General features: G+C 41.6%; 4 protein-coding genes across 5 annotated transcripts; 2 read left to right on the top strand and 2 right to left on the bottom strand.

Annotated features, from left to right (window-relative positions):
* The first annotated feature begins 178 nt into the window (after positions 1 to 178).
* LOC136434890 (uncharacterized) lies at positions 179 to 3,107 on the top strand. Its single transcript, XM_066427992.1, has 4 exons — positions 179 to 337; positions 986 to 1,115; positions 1,393 to 1,559; positions 2,014 to 3,107. The coding sequence occupies exons 1-4, from the start codon at positions 291 to 293 to the stop codon at positions 2,480 to 2,482; spliced, it is 813 nt and encodes a 270-aa protein (XP_066284089.1). The 5' UTR covers positions 179 to 290; the 3' UTR covers positions 2,483 to 3,107.
* Positions 2,013 to 6,750, bottom strand: LOC136435208 (mesenchyme-specific cell surface glycoprotein-like). Its single transcript, XM_066428496.1, has 10 exons — positions 6,681 to 6,750; positions 6,103 to 6,304; positions 5,689 to 5,854; positions 5,375 to 5,489; positions 4,934 to 5,107; positions 4,730 to 4,795; positions 4,020 to 4,270; positions 3,525 to 3,745; positions 2,925 to 3,039; positions 2,013 to 2,763 (listed from the first exon to the last, which is right to left on the bottom strand). Exons 1-10 carry the CDS (start codon positions 6,748 to 6,750, stop codon positions 2,671 to 2,673), a joined length of 1,473 nt encoding a protein of 490 aa, XP_066284593.1. The 3' UTR covers positions 2,013 to 2,670.
* A 1,176-nt stretch (positions 6,751 to 7,926) lies between these two features.
* On the top strand, positions 7,927 to 16,221 carry LOC136434889 (transmembrane protein 43-like). 2 transcript variants are annotated; one of them, XM_066427989.1, is made up of 14 exons: positions 7,927 to 8,039; positions 8,179 to 8,269; positions 9,406 to 9,570; positions 9,955 to 10,089; positions 10,481 to 10,575; positions 11,033 to 11,082; positions 11,292 to 11,361; positions 11,650 to 11,720; positions 12,236 to 12,363; positions 12,678 to 12,749; positions 13,454 to 13,555; positions 14,002 to 14,119; positions 14,517 to 14,625; positions 15,215 to 16,221. In XM_066427989.1, the coding sequence occupies exons 2-14, from the start codon at positions 8,255 to 8,257 to the stop codon at positions 15,366 to 15,368; spliced, it is 1,284 nt and encodes a 427-aa protein (XP_066284086.1). In that variant the 5' UTR covers positions 7,927 to 8,039; positions 8,179 to 8,254; the 3' UTR covers positions 15,369 to 16,221. The 2 variants fall into 2 exon arrangements, with proteins under 2 accessions (XP_066284086.1, XP_066284087.1); XM_066427990.1 differs by lacking the exon at positions 7,927 to 8,039 and adding an exon at positions 8,763 to 8,828 and having other exon boundaries at positions 8,096 to 8,269.
* LOC136434886 (kelch-like protein 24) lies at positions 15,748 to 19,176 on the bottom strand. The gene is made up of 2 exons (XM_066427987.1): positions 19,034 to 19,176; positions 15,748 to 18,544 (listed from the first exon to the last, which is right to left on the bottom strand). Exon 2 carries the CDS (start codon positions 18,538 to 18,540, stop codon positions 16,801 to 16,803), a length of 1,740 nt encoding a protein of 579 aa, XP_066284084.1. The 5' UTR covers positions 18,541 to 18,544; positions 19,034 to 19,176; the 3' UTR covers positions 15,748 to 16,800.
* Positions 19,177 to 20,487: the final 1,311 nt, after the last annotated feature.

Here is a 20,487-nt window from a genome sequence, read left to right as displayed (position 1 = left end):
GTACACATGATCGATGCAACTAAACCAAATATTTCAACAGAATAGACCACATATTCTGATATGTCTGTTGCTAGACAGATCATTCTGTAACGTTAAATTGATTTAAGGGCACCAGGAAGTTGCCAAGCGGGTTTCTCTGTGTCAAAGGTCATGTCATTCTAGTTCCTGAATCGGAGAATCTGGAGGTCGAAATTCCGGGCAGACAAAATCTGTCGATCGGTCTCGACAAAATATAGCTGTGATCGACAGACTTGCTCTTGTAATCCGTAGACTGTGGTCTGGTCATCGTGATGGCGTCCACGCAACACAAACTCTCGCATCGGCCAGCAGTACGAAGGTATTGAGTTCTGACTTGATGTAAACAAACTTCCTTGATGTAAATATGTCTACGTACATTGAGTGTTCGGTGGAATGTTGCTCTGTGAATCTGATTAAGGATTATTGTTGGGACATCACACCCTCCTCAGCAGGCCGGACTCGTTACCTCCATGCGGGAGGTAACGTACCGAGCGAGTCGGGCCTGCTGAGGAGGGTGGGACAGCGACAAATACATAGATATAATCCGCTGCATGCGCTCACCACTATCACATAAATGGAGGGTTCAGTCTAGAAAGCGTAAACATTCAACACGCACTCAGGGTGACTTTTTCGAGCTCGATGATGTTAACATAACATAAGAATCACGCAAAGCTGTTGGTATTAGCATCAAGAATGGTGAAACATCTTGTGAAGTGATATGATATACCCCAACACATATATAATGTACAGTCCCCATGATATACGGCCACTTCTTCTAACACATGGTAGACAGTCTGCATCCTGTACTCCACCGACTCAGACGTGTTTACTTGAACCTCCCAAGTTGATTCGGAGGCAAACATGTTCTACGGTAATTAGAAACCGTTTTCCTTCACATCTAGCAACAAGTTGACATTTTCCCATATTCAAAACCAAAAAGTGACATGAATCTACTACGTTTATTCAGATGGCTCCTATTGATTTGTCTGATGGTATTTATCCACGGATCCGGAGCAGACGACAAGAAAGAGGAAAGTGTTCAAGTACAAAGCGAAGTAAAGGCTGGTGTATACGCAAAGGACTTCACTACCTCGCCCGTAAGTATACCTTGCGTTAAAACAGTGTAGGAAAAGGGTGGACTGGGTTTAGTTACGTTACATACGTTTTATTTGGCGCTTCCTGAAAGTTTTGAAGGCTTTGAATTTCGAAAATGTGAACTATTTTGGACGTGTAGCAATCAATGATATAAGTTAAAAGCAACGTCGTGTTGAAAGACAAGTTTCACACTTGTGTGATTGTGACCTCATGTGTAGTTTTGTCTTGTCTTCTTCCTTGCCATTTCTATTTCTATGCTTCTTTACCATTGTGTTGTAGTGGATGGTGAACCAAGCACCGTTTGTTGTATATCGCCTCGCCGTTGCCGCCATCTCCTTGTCTTACCTTCTGTCTGATCTATGGAGTAAGTGTAGAAACAACCAAGCTCTATACTGGCCCACTCGGTACACACACTGGGGACTCACTCTTCTTGTTCTACATTTTTGGTAAGTTTCAGTTTGCAGTTGTACATCTGACGTATGTCCTCTGAATGCCATGTTCACATTTCCAAAGCGGGGCCCGGCCGGGTAGCTTGCGGGAACGAAATATACGATATAAAAGACAACGAAACAGCCCGGTCGGGCCCCGGCTTGAAAATGTGACCCTAGCATAAGACACTATGAATCCAGCATGTACATGTATCTTGATTACATAATTGTTTTACTGCATGTGATATATTTGTTAACAAAATACGGCTTAAGGCCCTTTCACTTACGTCGTGTGACAGGTTTATGACAGCAAAACTATGACATTTTCAGGACAGTTCTAAATGTGTCGTACGAAATTCAAATAAAATTTTCGTATGGTCAGTTAATGTTGTGCCGTGCCTTCGACTGAAAACCTTGTGACAGAAGTCGAACAACTTGGACAGCGGCTTATTTAAGTTCTTTGTACTCACAGCTGGAGTGCAGTTCTCGCTTACAACTACCACGTCAACCCGACATTCGACCGACAAGCACCGCTGCAGTGGTACCACCACGTGTCCCGTGCGCTCTACAGTGCCGCCCTGGCGCCTAGTCTTGCCATTGCAGTCCTGTACTGGTGTGTTATCACGCGAACGGGACCCGGGACCGTCATGAAACACGGATGTAACACTTTTCTAGCGATGATTGACGTATTCATCAGCGGGTATCCGTTATACATAAGTTATGCTGTGTATTCGATATATTTGATTGCGGTTTACAATATTTTTATCGCATGGCTGTGGAAGGTGGGTTTACATTCTGGAGATTACTATCAGCCTGCGGTTGACTTCAACAAGGGTGTTGGAAGGACGATTTCTTTCATGGCCCAAGTCGCTCTGATCGTGCAGCCAGCGTTTCACTTAGTGTTCTATGCGTTATACTGTACACGGGAGTGGATGGTATAAATGTGTACCACGTTTACTTCACTTAAGTACTTAACTTAACTTCGCTTTATCTATTCATTTCAAAGGGGGGGGGGGGTATAGCTCAGGACATTTATACTAAACTATCTTTACTACGTACATGATAGAAAGATATCAAAAGCTATCTATTTTGTGTGATCATGTGTACAATTAGGACCTCAATTCAAGAATCAGTGTATCATACAAAACTGCTCGTTGAAGAAGGTGAAAAACACGAGTATTAAGCTCCAGAGGACCGCGTCTGGCATCGATGTGGCACGGCACTGTGTAGGGAACATAACGAAGCGTCAGACTTTGACAAGTTAATATCCACATTCCATAATGTACAAACCAATACCCGTTCCACAAGGGCCCAAAAGTGTACATAGATTCTTACATCAGAGATAAACGCACCTCTCTTCATTTAATTAAAAAGTAGGCTCACTGCTGTCGAGGTTTCACTGGTGTCCACGACTTCGTACACGGAAACGGTCCCACTGACTGTCCCGTCAACTAGCAGCAGTGGTCGTCCATTCGGGCTGCGGTCTGACGGAATAAATCTTGTAGTAAAGAAAGAGAGAATCTTTAGTTTGATACATTGACAAATAGAAAGTTATTGATTTGCTAACGCTTGTGACTTGTGTCAGACCATCGAAGTTACTTTTGCTCAGAAATCTACACCATTACCAGGCAGCGTGGTGTCTCAGTATAATTAGCGTCAATGCATGCGCTACCGTTTCTATTGACATCTGTCCTTGGTGCTGAACGCCATCCGATGGTATGCATACATCTCTAGCCTTCACGCTTAATGCTTTTTGCAATGGCTAATCTATGCAAATCTTTCTGATTAATTGAGGACCCTCATTAGGCCCCAACTGTAATGCATAAATGTTGTTCATCCTGAGGTTCGGGCATAACAAATTTGCAGACCGAAATATACGACGGAAATATATAAAGACACCCTTAGCGGGCAAAACAAATAGTATCATCGCAGTTGAACACATTGACGTATAGCGTCACTAAAATAATTCTATTATCTACTAACATGAGATCTTCTGGGGTGATGTCTCCCACTTCTCTGGCCCTGTACGCCTCTGCCCAGGTCAGGTTCGTCCTACCCCCGCGGTACACACTTTCCAGCTTCGGCACAAACGTCTCCCCGTCCCGTAGACTGTAGATAAAGATGTCCGACGTTTTCTCGTTCCCAACGAAAATCACAGTCTGGTCTCCAATACGGCCGACTGTTAAGGCTTGTGGCTCGGGTCCCTTGGAGTGAAAACATACAAGCAATTGTAATCAAAGCATGATTTGTACATGGTAGATTCTATAGTATGAGATTGAAGATTTTTTAGGCGGGTATGGTCTATGATGGTGATTTGTAAGCAATTCTGTATGCGTGTTACGTTTCCAAACTAAGCAATTCCAATGTACAAAATTAAGGTTGACATTGGCAAGTCTCAAGATAAATCAATACAATGTAGTATAATCTTAATCATCATCACAATCTTAATGAAAATCAGTCAAGTTCCACAAAACTTACCTTAGAACATGACGCCCTATCGAAACTGTCCGCCGGTGTCTCGCCCATGTTCTCGTTCTTAAACTGTGAGTTGAAGACGGCGGGATGGGCCTCAGCTCCGACCCTCTCAAAATCGTCCCCGCTGTCCCACACTAGGCTCAGGTCTTCTGCGTCGAAAACGGACACGCCCCGGCCGCCGAACGTGTGGAGTTCTCGGACCTTGTGGGGGTCACTCGGATCCAGGCCGTCCGTGATGCTGAAGATTAGACAGCCTGTGATGAAATATAAAACAAAGCGATTACGCATACACTTATATTCAATATAGATTAGGTCACGGCAAATAAATTGTATGGAACACGCTCATAAATTTTCGCCTCATAGTTCACTTCTTGAATACACGAATAACAAAGTTGTTGGCACAGACACAATGATACAATGTTTTGCCGCCTGTTAACACGTTAACGTTTATGGTATCTATTTTTCGCCCTCTCGCATTTAATTCGGAGTCTGCAGAGGATGTTATTCATGAAATTCACTTGCGGTGGCCTTATAGCCAAATAATGCTTTCGACTGTGACTTTATCAGCTGAATAAGAGTTGGGGAAGGAACTAGTATTCACAACAGTTCATCTTGTAAAGCAAATATTATAACCTCAACCAGGCACGCTTTAGATATAACGAAGAAAAGCTGTAAAACATTTCTAAGAAACAAAGGCGTAAAAACTACGTCACCAAGTTGAGCCGGGTCCATAAGGGCGTCTCTCATACTGGAGCTGACGTTATCTGACAGTAAACCGTCTGAAAAGAAGACAAACAAGGCTCTTTTAGGTTGTACTTTTGCATAATACTTTATCAAAATTCCACGAAAACAAAATGACTCTGAAAGTCGCGGGAGCTTCAAAGTATGTTCGTCAAACTAAACAAAGCCTACGTTACTTGCAACGATGTCCTGTCCCCGCATGGCGTCGCTGTATTCCGTGCCGTTGATCGCCATGCTAGTCGTGACGCCCTCGTTTGCTGTAGCGACGTAACCGCGTCCGTTGTGCGTGAAATGTTTGATAGCGTCTGGCATGCGTAGTCCGTAGATTGGCCATTTTCTGAGATTTACACCTTAAAGCAGAGTTACGTACATCAATGTACATTTTGGATGCAACACATTTAGGACGTACTTTATCTTACATCTTGAGTCTTGAATATTCTTCAATTATAGAAAAACGACTTTGTTCCATGATCACTATTAGGTAGGATACCATATTGTGGGCTGCGTTTTGCATGGCTTGAAAAATGCAAACACTTTATTATTTATTTACTAGACATTACTACATGTTCAATAAAGCTAACAAGAATGTGAGACACGTATTATGAAAGTGAAGTCACCTCCATCCTGGTCGCTTGTATCCATACTGGACAGATTCCAGTCTTTGCTCCCCAGGGGGTAGATGTCCTCAAACGTTGCTGTGCGCATGTCCAAGACTGCGATGGCATTGTTGTCCTTGAAGTGAGAAAGGAATCGGTCTTACGTCGGACGTAAAAACGGAACGCTGAATTCCAAACAACTCTCACGTGTGCAAACATAGTTATCAAACTCTAAAGCAAATTATATTCATAAGACGACCAGAAGACTGGCTAGATGTTTTACGCAGTTTCTTCAACTTTGAAATGTTTTTGTTGAACGGCTGTTTATTGTACACCTGTAGAGAGATGTAGGCCCTGGAGTCGTCCTGATTGAATGTGACATACTCCGGTTCCAGGGACTGAGAGAAGTTGAAAGTTGTGACGTGGTCGTCGTCAGGGGCAACGTTAGCTGTAGACCCGCCTAGCAACCACCGTACGCCTCTGGACTGGTACAGGGACGCCCTACATTTACCGTCACGTCAAAAAATATGATTATATATGGTTATCTTCCGTGAGCCGTAATTATTTTTTATTTCATTTGTTGTTGTTGTTGTTGTTGTGTTTTTTGTCCTCTTAACATGGATTTTCAGCACAATCACGTTTATAATCGTTCTCTACATGAATTAGTAAAACAAAATAAGTCAACATATTTGCCGGATCGACTGTTAAAAACAAATATTTCCACAACTAAAAAAACTTGCTGCCATCACATTTCGTCAAACCGTCGAAAGTCTGCCGTCCGAACAAGAGTAGATGCACTGCCCAGGTCCGTAGAGTCGAAATCTATGATGACGGCGGCTCCTCCGGGGTCCTGGTAAACCCCTGTCACGTCCTCGCCAGGCCAGCCCTCGTCCAGAACCACCAGTGTGCGACAGTCATGGGTAAACTTCAGTGAGTCCGGCCTGGAGCTCACTGGAGAAACGGAACGGAAATGTAACGATACTCATGAGAAAAAAAGACGACCCAAACTTGAAATAAGATTGTAGGCAATTCTAGGATTGAATCTAGCCAAGTAACGTTACAATGAAAGAGTCATAGCCATTACACGAAGAATTATCTTTAAAACCTCCGTTCTATCATTGCTTTCACATTTACTATAACATTACCAATCCAGGGAAAAGTAACATGAAGAAACTTAGAAAGATTCTTTTTATTTTCCTTGCTGAAACTCATTTCTCTTTTCCGTGAAAAAGGTTCAACCATTTTCCTCACAGCCGTTCCTGGTTCCATTCAGCATTCACAACACAACGAAAGTGTTCTTTTTACAATACTGCAATAGCATTTTCACCTTCAAAGCTATGAACAGGCCGCATATTTTCACCATTGCCCTGGTAAACCGGGTAGACGAGTGTTCTCATGGTTCTACTGGGTTGAAGAGGCATCCTTTCCAGCGCAATCGCCACATAATTCCCACACAGGTCTATGTCAAGAACGCCACCTGGTAGCTCTTGCTGGTGTAACACCTTCGGCTTCGCGGGACCGGAGATGTCAACAACGTTCAGGATACCGGCGCCTCCTGAAATGTAACAGGCGTTGATAGTTGACAAGAAACTAGATACCTTTTGTGAACGTGTGTACATATAATGTGGAAATATGGATACCGGTTCGGTAGTCTTACGGTAGAAAGTGTTACAAATATATACATATCAAGTCAAGGTTAACCTAAAAATTGTATAGCTAATGTCATGCATAGATTGACTACTTAAAGTCAGTCTCCCTTTTGCCTTTTACAGATTGTTATTTAACGTTAAAACAGTTGTCAGAGTTCATACCAGCTGCGTAAACTACGAAACGTTCTTCGTCGTAGGCCAACTTCTCCACCGCTCCGGTGTCCAGACCGTACCGCAGGCCTCCGCTCTCCCCGCCCAGGCTGTGGGGGAGGTAGACCGCGGAGAGGGGCCGTAGGACGAGCGCTGCCGTGCCCAGACAGACGAAACACATGAAAGAAGCGGCTTGCAAGTGGAGCTCTCCTTTTGCGGCCATGTTGCTGACGTCACTTGGCCTACGATTTTTCATCAGTTGACCCCTTTGTAAGGTTTACTCTCAGTGTGCTGTGCCCCCTGAAAAAATAACGGGCTTTGCTTTACCTCTGCTAACATTTATCCGTTGCATACATCGGCCACTTAATTTGAAAACAGTGTGTTTGAGATATCTCTTGCTTTGGGTGACCTGACAGACTCTGTTTGCTGCTGGAAAAATAGTAGAAATTGGCCTGAGTTGTTTAATGACACCGGCCATAAAGTTACCATTTACAACCAACAGATTAATCTGTACTCCTATGACTGATCAATCCCTCTTATGAAATATTCCTCTATTTTAGCCAATTTCTATCACTTTGTACAGTCCGCTAAGAGGTCTGGTAGAGTTAACACTTGTATTGTAAAGTGATTGATGGGGTCCCGGGACAAAGTGCACGTTGCTATACATTTTGTATTTGCTATTCTAATGTAAACCGCTAGATGGTTGTTGTACACGGTGACCTCCATGACCCCTTCTATCAAGAGACGTGATCAGACGAGTTCGATCAGCTGGGTGAGGAGCTGTGCATTGTACTGTGTTGATTCTACTGAAGAAGTTTGTTCTTGTGGGACGCTCCACTTCCAGTCGTTGCTTGGTTAGACTACGGTTCACCTGGGTGACACAAAAGGTAAAGTATCATGTTATTGGGTGTGACCTGTGACCTGTTGCGCCAACCGGGGACGAACACGTAAGCCTTAACAGCCTTAAGGTAAATATTTCACCTGTTCGACGTCATACAGTTTGTAACGTTTCTTTATTGTGTACAGATTGTCGTCGCCTGTGAAACAGTGAGGAATACTACCAGGAAACCTACCTCACGGGGGTGTTCATCGTCTACAACAAATGTACAGACAAACGGTAGGTTTACATTTAGTTTGAAAATGTGCAATGTTTATTTTGGCGTCGACAGTGTTGCCGTCTATCGTTATGTCATGACCTGTTACTAGCGGAAACCCGCACTCTTCCTAGATTGACAGTACAGTTAGCCATGAAAAATAGCCATCAGTTATCATTAGAGTCATTTGACTTCTCGCTTGACATTCATCTTAACTAGAAAACCACGTTTTATAGGACACGCCCCCCTCCCCATGGGATCATCTGACTCTGCACTGACATTATATTTGTGGCATTGACCTACTTCTAGCGCTATTTATAACAACGATTTGAACTTACTGATGTTTTGTTAACCCAACACGGAATATTTGATAATAGTTAGACACAGTTTTGTAAATATAACATTATGTTTTACACGTCAGCGTAATGAATATTGTACATTAGTCATCAAGTACTTCCTGATTTGTGCAAAGGTTCGATGATTTATTGCATTACGTCATGTTTTATTTTTGGCAAGCTGTAGCAAAGGACACTGCAGTGCATTTTGACAGTACAGTGAATTCACAAGAGCAATCATTGAATGGTAATATTTAATAGTTTAATTATCAGCTGTAAAAACTAAAGCTGTGAAACAACTACAACCATTTTAGGTAAATTTAACATAAAATAGCTTCAACCTTTTGGTATTGTCTACATGTCTCTACTAGTAATTTCTTATTTAAAAGATCTAGGGATGCTTTTAAGACTACAATAAAATCTCCTAGTGGCTTTCTGACATACTTGAGATGTACAGGTGGGAATAAAGGTTCTGCTTTGATAAAAAGTTGCTCTCTTTAACTTAGTTTAAGTGCTGTATACAGTGTAGTCCATAGTCGATACTCAGGGCTGTTTCCAGAACCCATCCCTCCGTCTGAGGACGGATTTCTTCAGGATGTGCTTGTTGAGATGGAATAAAATTCACTTCATAGATATCCCAAAAATTGGAACTTCATGACATGAAATTGAAGAAAATGTAATTTTTGTAAGCTTCAAACGACAAATTTGACAACGAAAATTAACAACATGATATTGAGTAGAACACAGAAAAAATTAAAGCAGGAGACAGCCCTGATGATGCTCGAAGCTATGAAACTCTTGTGATTTGTCCATCATTTACCCAGTACCCCGACGCCCCCGGCATGCACACCTCGGGCCCGGACAGCCACACCAGGGTCAGCTACAGGGAGAACCCGGGCTTCCTCAGCAGGGTCAAGAACTCCTTCTTCGGAGCCTTCTTTGGCTTCCTGCTGTTCTGTGGGTCCTTCCCGGTCCTATTCTGGAATGAGGTAAGAATATGCATCATTTGTGTATTTTGCAAATGCTACTTCTAAAGGAGAAGTCCGCAAAGAAATCTTTAAGATACGATGTAAGATAGAGGAAAATTTAAGATGTGATTCGAGACTGGAACAGTTAAGATGTAATGTATGACTTGAAAATTTAAGATGTGATTTAAGATGTAAAAATTCCCAGATATGATTTAGGACAGAAAAGTGTAATCGTACATTTTGCACTGAAAGGAATGATCCTGGAAGAGCTTAACTTTAATCCTGAAGTGGAGACTGAAGTAGAATTAAAGATTGTTTTATTTTGTGGAAGGCAGTTTTATTACAGGCTACATTCCCATAAAACATTGGTAGGTGGTGCCACATTTTCACACTGATTTTGTACAGGGTCGTGCGGTGCAGACTGCTCAGTCTTTGGACGAGGGTCTGCACTCAGTGATCCACCTGTCAACCGTGGACGTCGCATTTGAACACAACAATCACAAGCTGGTTTACTTCACCGGTCCACTCCACACCAACAAGGTATGTTAACATAGTTAAACTGACTTAAACACTATCAATTGATAAACATTTGTTTGTTTGTAGAACTGTGTAGATTTTCAAAGCCCAAAACTCACTCCGAGTTAAACTCATGTCTACCCATTGCAATGTAGCAACGTATCCATTTGAATACTTTCCTTTGATGCAGTCTACAACACAATCTTTTCATGTGACATTAAAATGTTATTGTGTAAGTGATAACACTTTTAGAAAAGGGAACTATTCAAAGACCACCACTTGGCAGACTATTCTTTATTCAGTTACATGTATAATTTTGATGAATTTGGAAGTAGTCTAGATTTATGTGTATCACAGTGTATGTGTGTCTGATGGAGCCAAGAGAATCACACAATTAATTATGTTTGTGTTTCAGCCTCTGACAGATGCAGACTATGCCGTTACTGTCCCTGCTGTCAAACTGAAGAAACATGTGGAGATGTACCAATGGGTGGAGCATGAGCACACCAAGTAGGTCTGACCTTCAACAGTTGAAGGTCACTAGCCTGGATGCCATCCATTTTACTACCAGGCCTCCTATACTCACCTCCCAAAAAAATGTTTTAGGGAAGTGGATATAGGAGCCCCAGTAGTAAATCTGTTGGTGCCCAGGGGTTAAATGTTGCGCTTGACAACGATACACCTTTAAGGTCAGGGGTCAAAAGTTAGCAATGTGCAACCCAGGGATTTGCTAGTTGGACAGACAAATTTCACTGTCCATCCAAAAAATTTTAACTTCATTACATGAAACTGATGAAAATCAACAGAAAACAACAACATGGACTGCCAAACAATGAATGAAAGTTTAAGCTGGAGACAGCCCTGGTACAACCTTAGACCTTTTATTCTTTTGTTGATGCTTCTGTGTTTGATTTTACTCCTGTAATTACTGGGAAAAAAGCATCATCCACATATTTATCTCTTACAGGGAGTACAAAGAGGGGAGCCAGGTTCGCAGGGAGACAACCTATACGTACAGTAAGAACAATATTAGACTCTATTCTTAAAAATTATAGCTACTGTCAAACATTCAGATGTTTTTTGACATATCAATCATATGTCAGTCATCAACAGACTTTAGAATTTGGTACATTTAAAACAGGCTTCTTCTGTAACTTCCAACATATTTCTTAAGTTTGAGTTGTTGATTTTCAATTTTTACATGACATTGTGAATAATTCTTTCAGACAATGAGTGGAGGTCTGACCTTGTGAACAGTCGAAACTTTGATCGAGAGATGGGACACAAGAACCCAGGGTAAGCTTATGACTTGTACATTACCAAGGATTTGAAACCTCTTTGCATGTATAAACTTTCTTGTAGTGGTTGAAGATATCAACACAATTAATACATGATTTTCATTGCTCACCTTTCAGTTAACCTTTAGCACACTGAAGTAGCTGTTTAGCACCCTACTTGTAACGGGGTTAGGCAGCAGGGAGAAGGTTAAGCAAGCTTGTAAGCATCGCCTATTTGGTTAGTTACATGTAGATAATTGTCTGAGTGTAGGCTTCCCCTGTATAGATGACAGTATCTGTGCCACAGGTCCATGCCAGTCCGTGCTGAAACTATCACAGCTGATGATGTCACCATTGGGAACTTCCACCTGTCCAAGGGTAATGTCAAACTTTTCACATGATGTAACCCCTACATGTACATGAAGTTCACTGTTACCGGTAAGCTGAGTTTTTGTGATTCTGTTGTTGCAAGAACTTTTTAATTGTTTAGATAAAGACACTGACATACATATGAGGCCCACAGGGAGCATGGTGAAGATTGATAATGTGGTGTACATATGTAATAGTGTGGTTCAAGCACAACTTATAACTGACCAGTCTAACTTGTCCGGACCTTTTAGCCTAATGGTGTGTTTGGTTTGTACGCTGGCCCGGGTTTGATTCCCGGGAGCAAGGAGACTGTACTACTACCCTGTTTGTCTCTCCGGGAATCAAACCCGGGCCATCAGCGCACAAACCCAATGCACTTACCACTAGGCTAAAAGGTCCGACTAAAAGTTAGACTGCTCAGTAAGTGGCACGTGAACCACACTGTTACACTGGGTTTATAAAATCATTAAAAAAACATAGGCATCTCCCAGTGTTGAACACATCATTATGATTCGGTTCCACAGGTCTGATTGGGAAGATCTCCCACTTTCAGAAGTACCCTTTGGCCAAGAGTCACCTGGTGCCCTCTGACCCCCAGGTCAAGGTGTTCCAAGGAGCCTTCTACCACTCTGCAGACCCCATCAGACCTAACGTAAGCTGTTACATGATTGTCAGTGAAACAAATTACAAGAAGCTTTTTTTAGTTAATTCTGGCAGATCTTTTGCTAAGAATCTGCAAGAATTTGATGACTTGTTCCGTTGAAAATGAGCTACTAAAGAATATATTGCAATGTACATGTTAAGTTTTAAACAATCTTTGATATATGGCTGTTGTGACAATTACTGTGTTTAATTAATAGTTGTCATGTATATCAATAGCTCATCCAGCGATTAATGCTACCTATGTTTTAATTGTGTTTTGACACCTTCTGAACCTTATGATAAACCAAGAATACGTCACTACAGGTAGGGGATGTGCGTGTGGAGTTCAGCTATGCAGGACTGTGTGGTAACTCGGAGTTGGGACCAGCAGACCATGTGAGTCTTTTTTTCTGTGTTTAAACCCTCTTCCTCCTGTAACTGTATGTTGTTGTATGGGATATTCCGGTATAGGGATGTCCCTATGAAGCTCAACTGGTAGCAACCTCACAGTTGAGCTCCTGGTTTCAATTAGATGCTAACTGGGAAACCAGGGCACACAAAAATCTTGGTTGGGGCTGCATCCGTCTTTTGGAAGGGACATAAAATGGGGATCAAGTTTTTGAGGAGGGGCCTCAAGCGCGTTACAGGCAACCAAAGCAATATTAGGGCCCATAAAATGGAAATAAACAAAGTGCTGAAATCTTTATGGTAGTGACATTTACTAATTTTTTAAGCACGTTTGCGTAATAACTTCATACTTTGAGCATTTTAAAACTGTGCAAAATCATGCCATACGACGATCCCTTTAGTTTTGCGAGTCTACAATAACTCTGGCCACGATTTTCAGTGAGTTCCCACATCACAATAACGTCGTATTTTTGCATCATGGACGTTGCTATACATTGTTATAGTGTTGTATAGAAATGACTAAATAAATTGACTTTCAAAATCTTTCGAATATTGCTTGGGTTTCCTTTAAAGGGGAAGGACTAACAACCCCTCCCTGTAAAAAATAACCCTGCTTAGAAACAAACGATTTTGCTATATGCTTTGGCACTCTTGCAAGCCTGTTCTACCACAGTTTTTCCGTCCCCCTGCAGGTGAGTATTGTAGCCAGACAGGCTGGGAACAGACTGCAGCCGTACCAGACTGAGGCTGGGGATGCCCTGGAGCTGCTGTATTATGGAGTCCTGTCACCTGAGGTAGATATTGTACAGTAGAAACCTTACACACTATCTGAAGAAAGTACCTGCCTTATACCACTGCGACACAGTTATCGAGCTTCTGCATGTATTTGCTGATTGCCAAAAGGTAACCCGACTTTAAGATCGACAGAGGGTTACACATATTTTTCACATGAAAATCTACCTTATATCTAACAGGGCTCAATGACGTTCGAACATCAGCCGGTCCCTAATAAATTGCACGTTGATTGAGAGAACACCGGGCATATTACCACTGAGTATGTCATTTAGAGCTCACAGACTCGTTGGCCGATCAATTTTTGTACTGTGTGCCAGGACTTCCAATCCAAAAGATGGAAACAGTTGAACATCTGATTAGCAACCAAAAATAACTGATCATTTACATCACTGAAAGATTCTTGAGAGATCATGAACTGTTGTTTTACTTCTTTTGTCTGGTACAGAAAATCTTTGAAGCGGAGCACGCTGCTAACACCATGCTGACCTGGGCAGTGAGGGTAGGAGGCTGGTTCATGATGTTCGTCGCCCTCTATCTGATGACAAACATACTGCAGACATTTGGTCAGTACATGAGTCGAGTTAGCCCAACTTTGTTTGAAACCGACGTTTTGCAAAAATGGTAGAATGTTCTAAAGCAGTGATTTTTTCATGTAAAACATTTTGACTACTATTTACTTCTTTAGAAAGAACATTTCATATCTGTCACAATGCAAGTGATGTAAATGTATCCCTTTAAAAAAGTTCAAATCAGTACTACTTTTTTTTCTGAAATTGTAAAGAAGTAGTTCTTCTTTTTGACTTCTACCAGACTTCTCCATTCTGCAATCTACAGATTAATGTGTTGCAGAAATTATAAGATTCACATTTATGACCATGCAACAAAATTAACATTCACATTTATGAATATGCATCAATAGAAACAGTTTTTTTTTTAATGTCTGTTTTCTTCCCCCTCCAGTTGACTGGATCCCCCTGGTGCGAGAGATCCTGTCCCTGGGTCTGTTCATCGTGAACCTGTCCGTGTCGCTCTCCTTGTCACTCATCACCATCGCACTGGGATGGATCAGGTTTGTTTCCTTAGTTTTTTTAACCAACAATAGAGATGATGACTTAAGCAAGTATCTCACTGGACCCGCGGCATGTTGGCGACCTCGCTGCATCCCAAACTGGATTTGTTACCCTTGACTTTATAATAGGAATATCATGCAAAATGTACAAGTGTGACTAAAAAGACCAAGGAAAGCACAAACCATAAAATGGTTTTCCATCGATGCAATTACTTGAGCGCTCTGTAAAATTGCTTGGTTGCAGTGAGGTCGTCAACGTGCTGCAAGGCCAGTGAGATAGGCCATAAAGCTCTACATAGTACTGCAGTTCAGTGACTAATCAGTGGTTCACAGCTACCAAGTGTTCTTGCATCTTGAGAAGATAAAGATGGGCCCGTGTCTTAAAAGCTTTCAGTGATGTCTCTGACCATGCAGTTTTAGAGCCTGTTCCAGGTACTCAGGCTAGTGTGTGAATGAATGTCCTGCCAGTTGCATGCATTCTTAAGACAGGTTCAGTGAGAACATGTCAATAGGCATAGCTTGTGCGTGTTGTTTGTCTACATGTAAATGGCTTAGGCAGCATCTTAAGATCCTGTATCTATGCATCTAGGTACAGGCCTCTGGTTGGTCTGACTCTGCTGGCCTGCGCGGCCGTGCCGTGGGTCCTGTCGCGACAGAGGGTCAGGATGAGGAAGGAGAAGGATGACAAGACAGACAACATCCTCTTCAACAACCTGGACGACAAGGCTTACTACTCCAAATAGTCGGTTCCTGATGAGATCAATGTCAAAGAAATACCAATAATCATGGTGTATATGGTATGGTGCATGGTGTATTTTTAAATCTTATCCAGTTGCTTGAGTAACTGTTATCTTGCACAAAGAAATACTCAATTTTAGGAATACTTATGATTTGTTGGAGGTATGTAAGATTAATAAACAAGGCATGCTTCAGAGAAGTCCTGTATAGTGCACTTTGCATTAGCATTAGATATCAGTGGGTGTGGTGTGGTATATGTAGAATTGTTAATTCCTTTGTTGATTGTTTGGAAATCTAAAGATGCAAAGTAGTAAAATATATTCAAGTAATTCTTAAGAATTATCCTGCTGCATATTAGGTATAATGATTAACTATGCAAGCCTTTTTGTTTTTGTGCACGCAGTGTATGTACATAAGTCTTTAAGTGACCATACATGAGAGGAAGCTGTTGTTCTCATCTATTTATACATCTGAACTGGCCTCACTGGTTGTCGTCTTATACAGTTTTATGTAGTGAGAATATTATTCTCTATCAAATATTGATGATGAAACTGACTGAATCCAAAAGTTTTAAAGCGATTTGAATTCTGAGAATTGTCTTGTTGACATTAGTATAACATACAAATGAGTAACGTTACTACCTTACTCCTCGTGTACATTCTGAATTATACAGAATACAATTGCATATATGCTGGTTCTATATTTTTCTTATCATTTAATCAGGAATTTTCCAATGGTCGATTCTTCATCATGGACTACGTTTTTGGTGTGACTTTCCATTTATACACAAGGACGTATTGCTGCTATGGTTTATCACTGTCAGTTACTGATATTGGCAATAAAAGATTTCATATCATACTGATCTCGTTCTTTGTTGAAATACACTATTGTGTGTTATAATACTGTATTAGCATATGTGCTATTTAACTTTCTACGTGATGTTAGACTTTTAGTATAGCATCTTACAAAACCTGCTAGGGAAAAAAAAATGTTATTACTTGTAACTGCTACTGATTCTAACAGAGTCGAAAATAAGTAACCGTGAATTCATTTCTTTCTTGGGGATTAAAATTTGGCATAGGAGTGGAAAGGGGCTTTTCGCCATGTTTTGAATTCGCAGTGGATTCGCGTTGTATCAGGTCAAGACAAAATTTGAAAAAAACAAACCTTCTCAAACATTTAAAGAATTACAGTAGTACACCGTGTGTATTTGGGGCTAGAGACAAGGTACATGTACATATACTAGTAGGCAAGACCTACATGTACGTACCATCCGACGCGTCAAGTACATGTACTTTAGATTTTAAGTACTTAGAAGTTGAGAATGATCTAGAAATATCTTAACACTAATATCATTAGTAATAACAGTCCACAGGCACAATAACTTGGTATTGTTCAAACAAGGAGAGTCAGTTAAGACTGGGCCAGTTGTGCCGACTAGGCCTTGGCAATAGTTACAGTGCAGTGTCCATACAGTGGTTCTGGCAGATCCTTGCTGAGGACCATGGTGTCATTGTTCACATTGTAGCACTGAACTTTAGCATAGTTTTCAATGTGACGCAGTCTATCATTTCCGGTTCCTACAAATTGATGCACCATGCCGCCAGTTATGTAAATCTCGCCGTTGCACACAGTTGCGCTGCATTGCTGCCACGGGAACAGTCTGTCCGCCAAGACCTTGAAAGATTCTTGCTCAGGATCGAAGCACAGCACACACTCTAACTTTCCACCAACTATGTAGATCTTTGAGTTGACTGTGCACGCTTTTACACTGGACATTTTCACTGGCAATCGCATGTTGATAGCCCACTCATTCTGGGAAGGGTCGTAGCACTGGATAGCATCAGTCTCATTTTCCCTGAGGTCATCACCGTCATATACATAAGGCTGGCCACCAAATACGTAGATCTTTCCACCACAGGTGGCTATACCGAAACTGCTCACTGCAAGCTGTAGTGGTGCAACCAGCCTCCAGTGGTTGAATCTCTTGTTGTACACCTCCACATCAGGCAACCTGTGTATAATGTCTGGATATTGGACTGGCATGGAACCACCGACAACATACACCTCTCTCTGCAGAACTGTCATCCCGTGATTGTATCTTCCTGTTTTCAGACGTCCCAGCTTCACCCAAGAGTTCAGCTTTGGCGTGTACCGCCATGCTTGGGTCAGCTTCTTGTGACCCCCTGTCACAGTGACGTGACCATCATAAACACATGCTGCTAACCCCCTGCTGTTTTGAAAGGGTTCAGGCAGTGGAATTCTGTCAATACAATGAGAATCAAGACCAAGTCTGTAAACACCATTGTTCCAATGATATCTAAGTTCCATCTCAGTGTGATAATAACAAGAACCACCGAGAAGCAAAATGTCTTGCTGAAGAATATGACGAGGTCTATCCTGCGTAGGCTGACTCTTTGTCATCTGCTTGATTCCACGAACTTTAGCCAACACCTTGTCTGTCTTCAGAATGTTCTTAAGATAGTCTTGGTCCATACGTGAGAAGCAGACAGACTTCAGTAGCTCCTTGAGGTGTTTTTGTCGTTCCTTAAGGTTTTGTCTTGCCCAAAGCATGACCACCTCCAAGATTCGTTCCTCCTTCCTGGCCATTAGGCCCTTATCTGAGATGTATGTCTTTAGTAAGTGAACTGGTAGCTGAAGAAACTCCTCGGTCGCGCACACTTCTTCAAACCATTTCAGAGCACAACTTTTCGCCGTCTTGGCTAAAGGCAAACACGATACCCTGTCTGCCAATGTCCATATTCCCAAACACGTTTCTTCCTTCACACGGGTTCGTAGAAACTCTTGGCAATCACTGCTGACTCCGTAAAACTGCAGCATGTCTGCTGCTTCAAACAGAGGCCGGACATTTTCTTCTGTGATGTTGACTCTGGACGTGTAGGCGTGGTCAACTAATAGCTGTAGTGCCTCTGCACTCACCCCTCCCATCTCTATCTTGTCCTTCTTGCTCTCGCTGTGCTTTCCATTGAACATGACCCTGAAGTACTCGCTGTTGGCCGCGAGAACCAATCGGTGACAGGAGACCTCTTTTCCCTCTGCACACAGAGTCACGTCCACCAACAGACCCTCCCATCTCATCTTCTGCAATTGGCCAAAGAACGAAACCGCGTGACGAGCGCCAACTGTTGTTGATGATGGACAGTGGTTGTCGTCCATGATCCTACAAAGAGAGAGACAAAGCATGCAGAGATGGCGGACTTCAAGAGTAATATTGCCCCTCTGGCAGAATATTTACCTGACCCAACCCTACTGTCCGATTCAATTTTGTTTGACCAACCCCCATGTCCATTCCAACCTTTTCCCCCCCCTTCTCTTTTATTTTTGGAATAGCCCTATACTTTAGCCCTCAGATAATGAATCAAAACAAACTGGGGAACAGAACAGTTTTTGCATCCACAAAGCTTAAGCTTGCTGGAAATATTGCTGACTATATAATGTGGAAAATCCCAACAGTGGTAAAACTTGCATGTACAGTAGTTGAATAAAAACCATATCTGATAACTTTATTACGTGGCTCCTCAAAGAAATATTTATACATCCCGACCTTACCCCCCTCCCCAAGAACCACAGTGCAAAACACATATCTTCTGGACAAACACGAAGAGCCCACTAAATGAGGTAAATACTCCAGCACTGCTGATATACTCACCGTCCTTTTCTGGCACGGACTAGACGAAGAGATGCAGAAATACTAGTAGTTGAGCGAAACGATCACAAATTTCGCGATCAAGACTGAGCGTGCCTTCTCCAACAGAACGCTAACCTTACTGTGCGGAAGGTTCCATATGATATAAGAAGAGGGGTGTTGCTTTTTATTGCGTAGTTCAAATTCAATTTCATGACTAATGCTAAGTGGGTTTTGTGATTAAGAAAGCTACACTGGTTTCCACTATTTTATTCGTTCAAGTGTTTTGAATTTGAAACGTTTTAATGGTGTTTTTTTTCATAATTTGTTCATCTTTTTAATTTAGAAAAATTTGACACATAATGTGGAACTTGCTAAATACTATGTTTAACGTTAACCATGCGACATTCTATCAACAGGCAACAAGAACTACATCATGATATGATGAAGTAAAACTAGAGTTCCACGACCTCACCCATTCGCCAAATGCTGTTAGGACACATTCATACTTGTGCGTATTCGTACTAAAAGGGAGGAGGAAGTTGTTTTTAATTTTGACCCACCGTTGTGCAGCCTGGTTGTCCACCTAGAAAAACGATTTTTTTTCGTCCCCAAACTTTTACCTAAGGCAAAAAATATCAATACGCAGCTCATACGCACTTGAATGCGCACAGGTGTGAACGGGCCCTTAACCTTTTCGAGTGACGTATTACAAATGTTTCTTATTACCTTCGCCGAGAAGGTTATGCATAGGGTAGCGTTTGTATGTATGTATGTATGTATGTATTTATATTCCCCTTCCAGTGGGAAGGGGGATATACTGTTTTTGCTTGCCTGTTCTTCTTCTTCTTCTTTCTTCTTCTTTCTTCTTCTTCTGCCAAAAACCAAGTAGATGTGCGGTGGTAGCTCTACTAATGGTATTGCAGCAAGTTATATGTACCTTATGTTAAAATGTACGGATGTTATATTTCAGATGTAGGTACCTATAGGAAAGGTGAATACACCTGACAATAAATTATGCTAATTAGGACATCATTTGCATAATTTATGCAAAAACTTGTATTGCGTTTACAGTAAAAGCTGCAGATGTCATATTTGAGATGTAGATAAATTTAGGAAAGGTAAACATACCTGATCATGAATTATGCTAATGAGGACCTCATTTGCATAATTTATGCAGAAACTTGTATTTCCCTTACCATAAAAGCTACAGATGTCATATTTGAGATGTAGGTATCTGTAGGAAAGGTGAACACACCTGGACATAAATTATGCTAATGAGGACTCCATTTGCATAATTTATGCAAAAACTTGTATTGCGTTTACAGTAAAAGCTGCAGATGCCATATTTGAGAAGTAGATAAATTTAGGAAAGGTAAACACACCTGGCCATGAATTATGCTAATGAGGACCTCATTTGCATAATTTATGCAGAAACTTGTATTTCCCTTACCGTAAAAGCTACAGATGTCATATTT

Source organism: Branchiostoma lanceolatum, chromosome 5 (genome assembly GCF_035083965.1).
Source record: "Branchiostoma lanceolatum isolate klBraLanc5 chromosome 5, klBraLanc5.hap2, whole genome shotgun sequence".
Classification (NCBI taxonomy): domain Eukaryota; kingdom Metazoa; phylum Chordata; class Leptocardii; order Amphioxiformes; family Branchiostomatidae; genus Branchiostoma; species Branchiostoma lanceolatum.
This window is presented reverse-complemented; position numbering and strand designations above follow the sequence as displayed.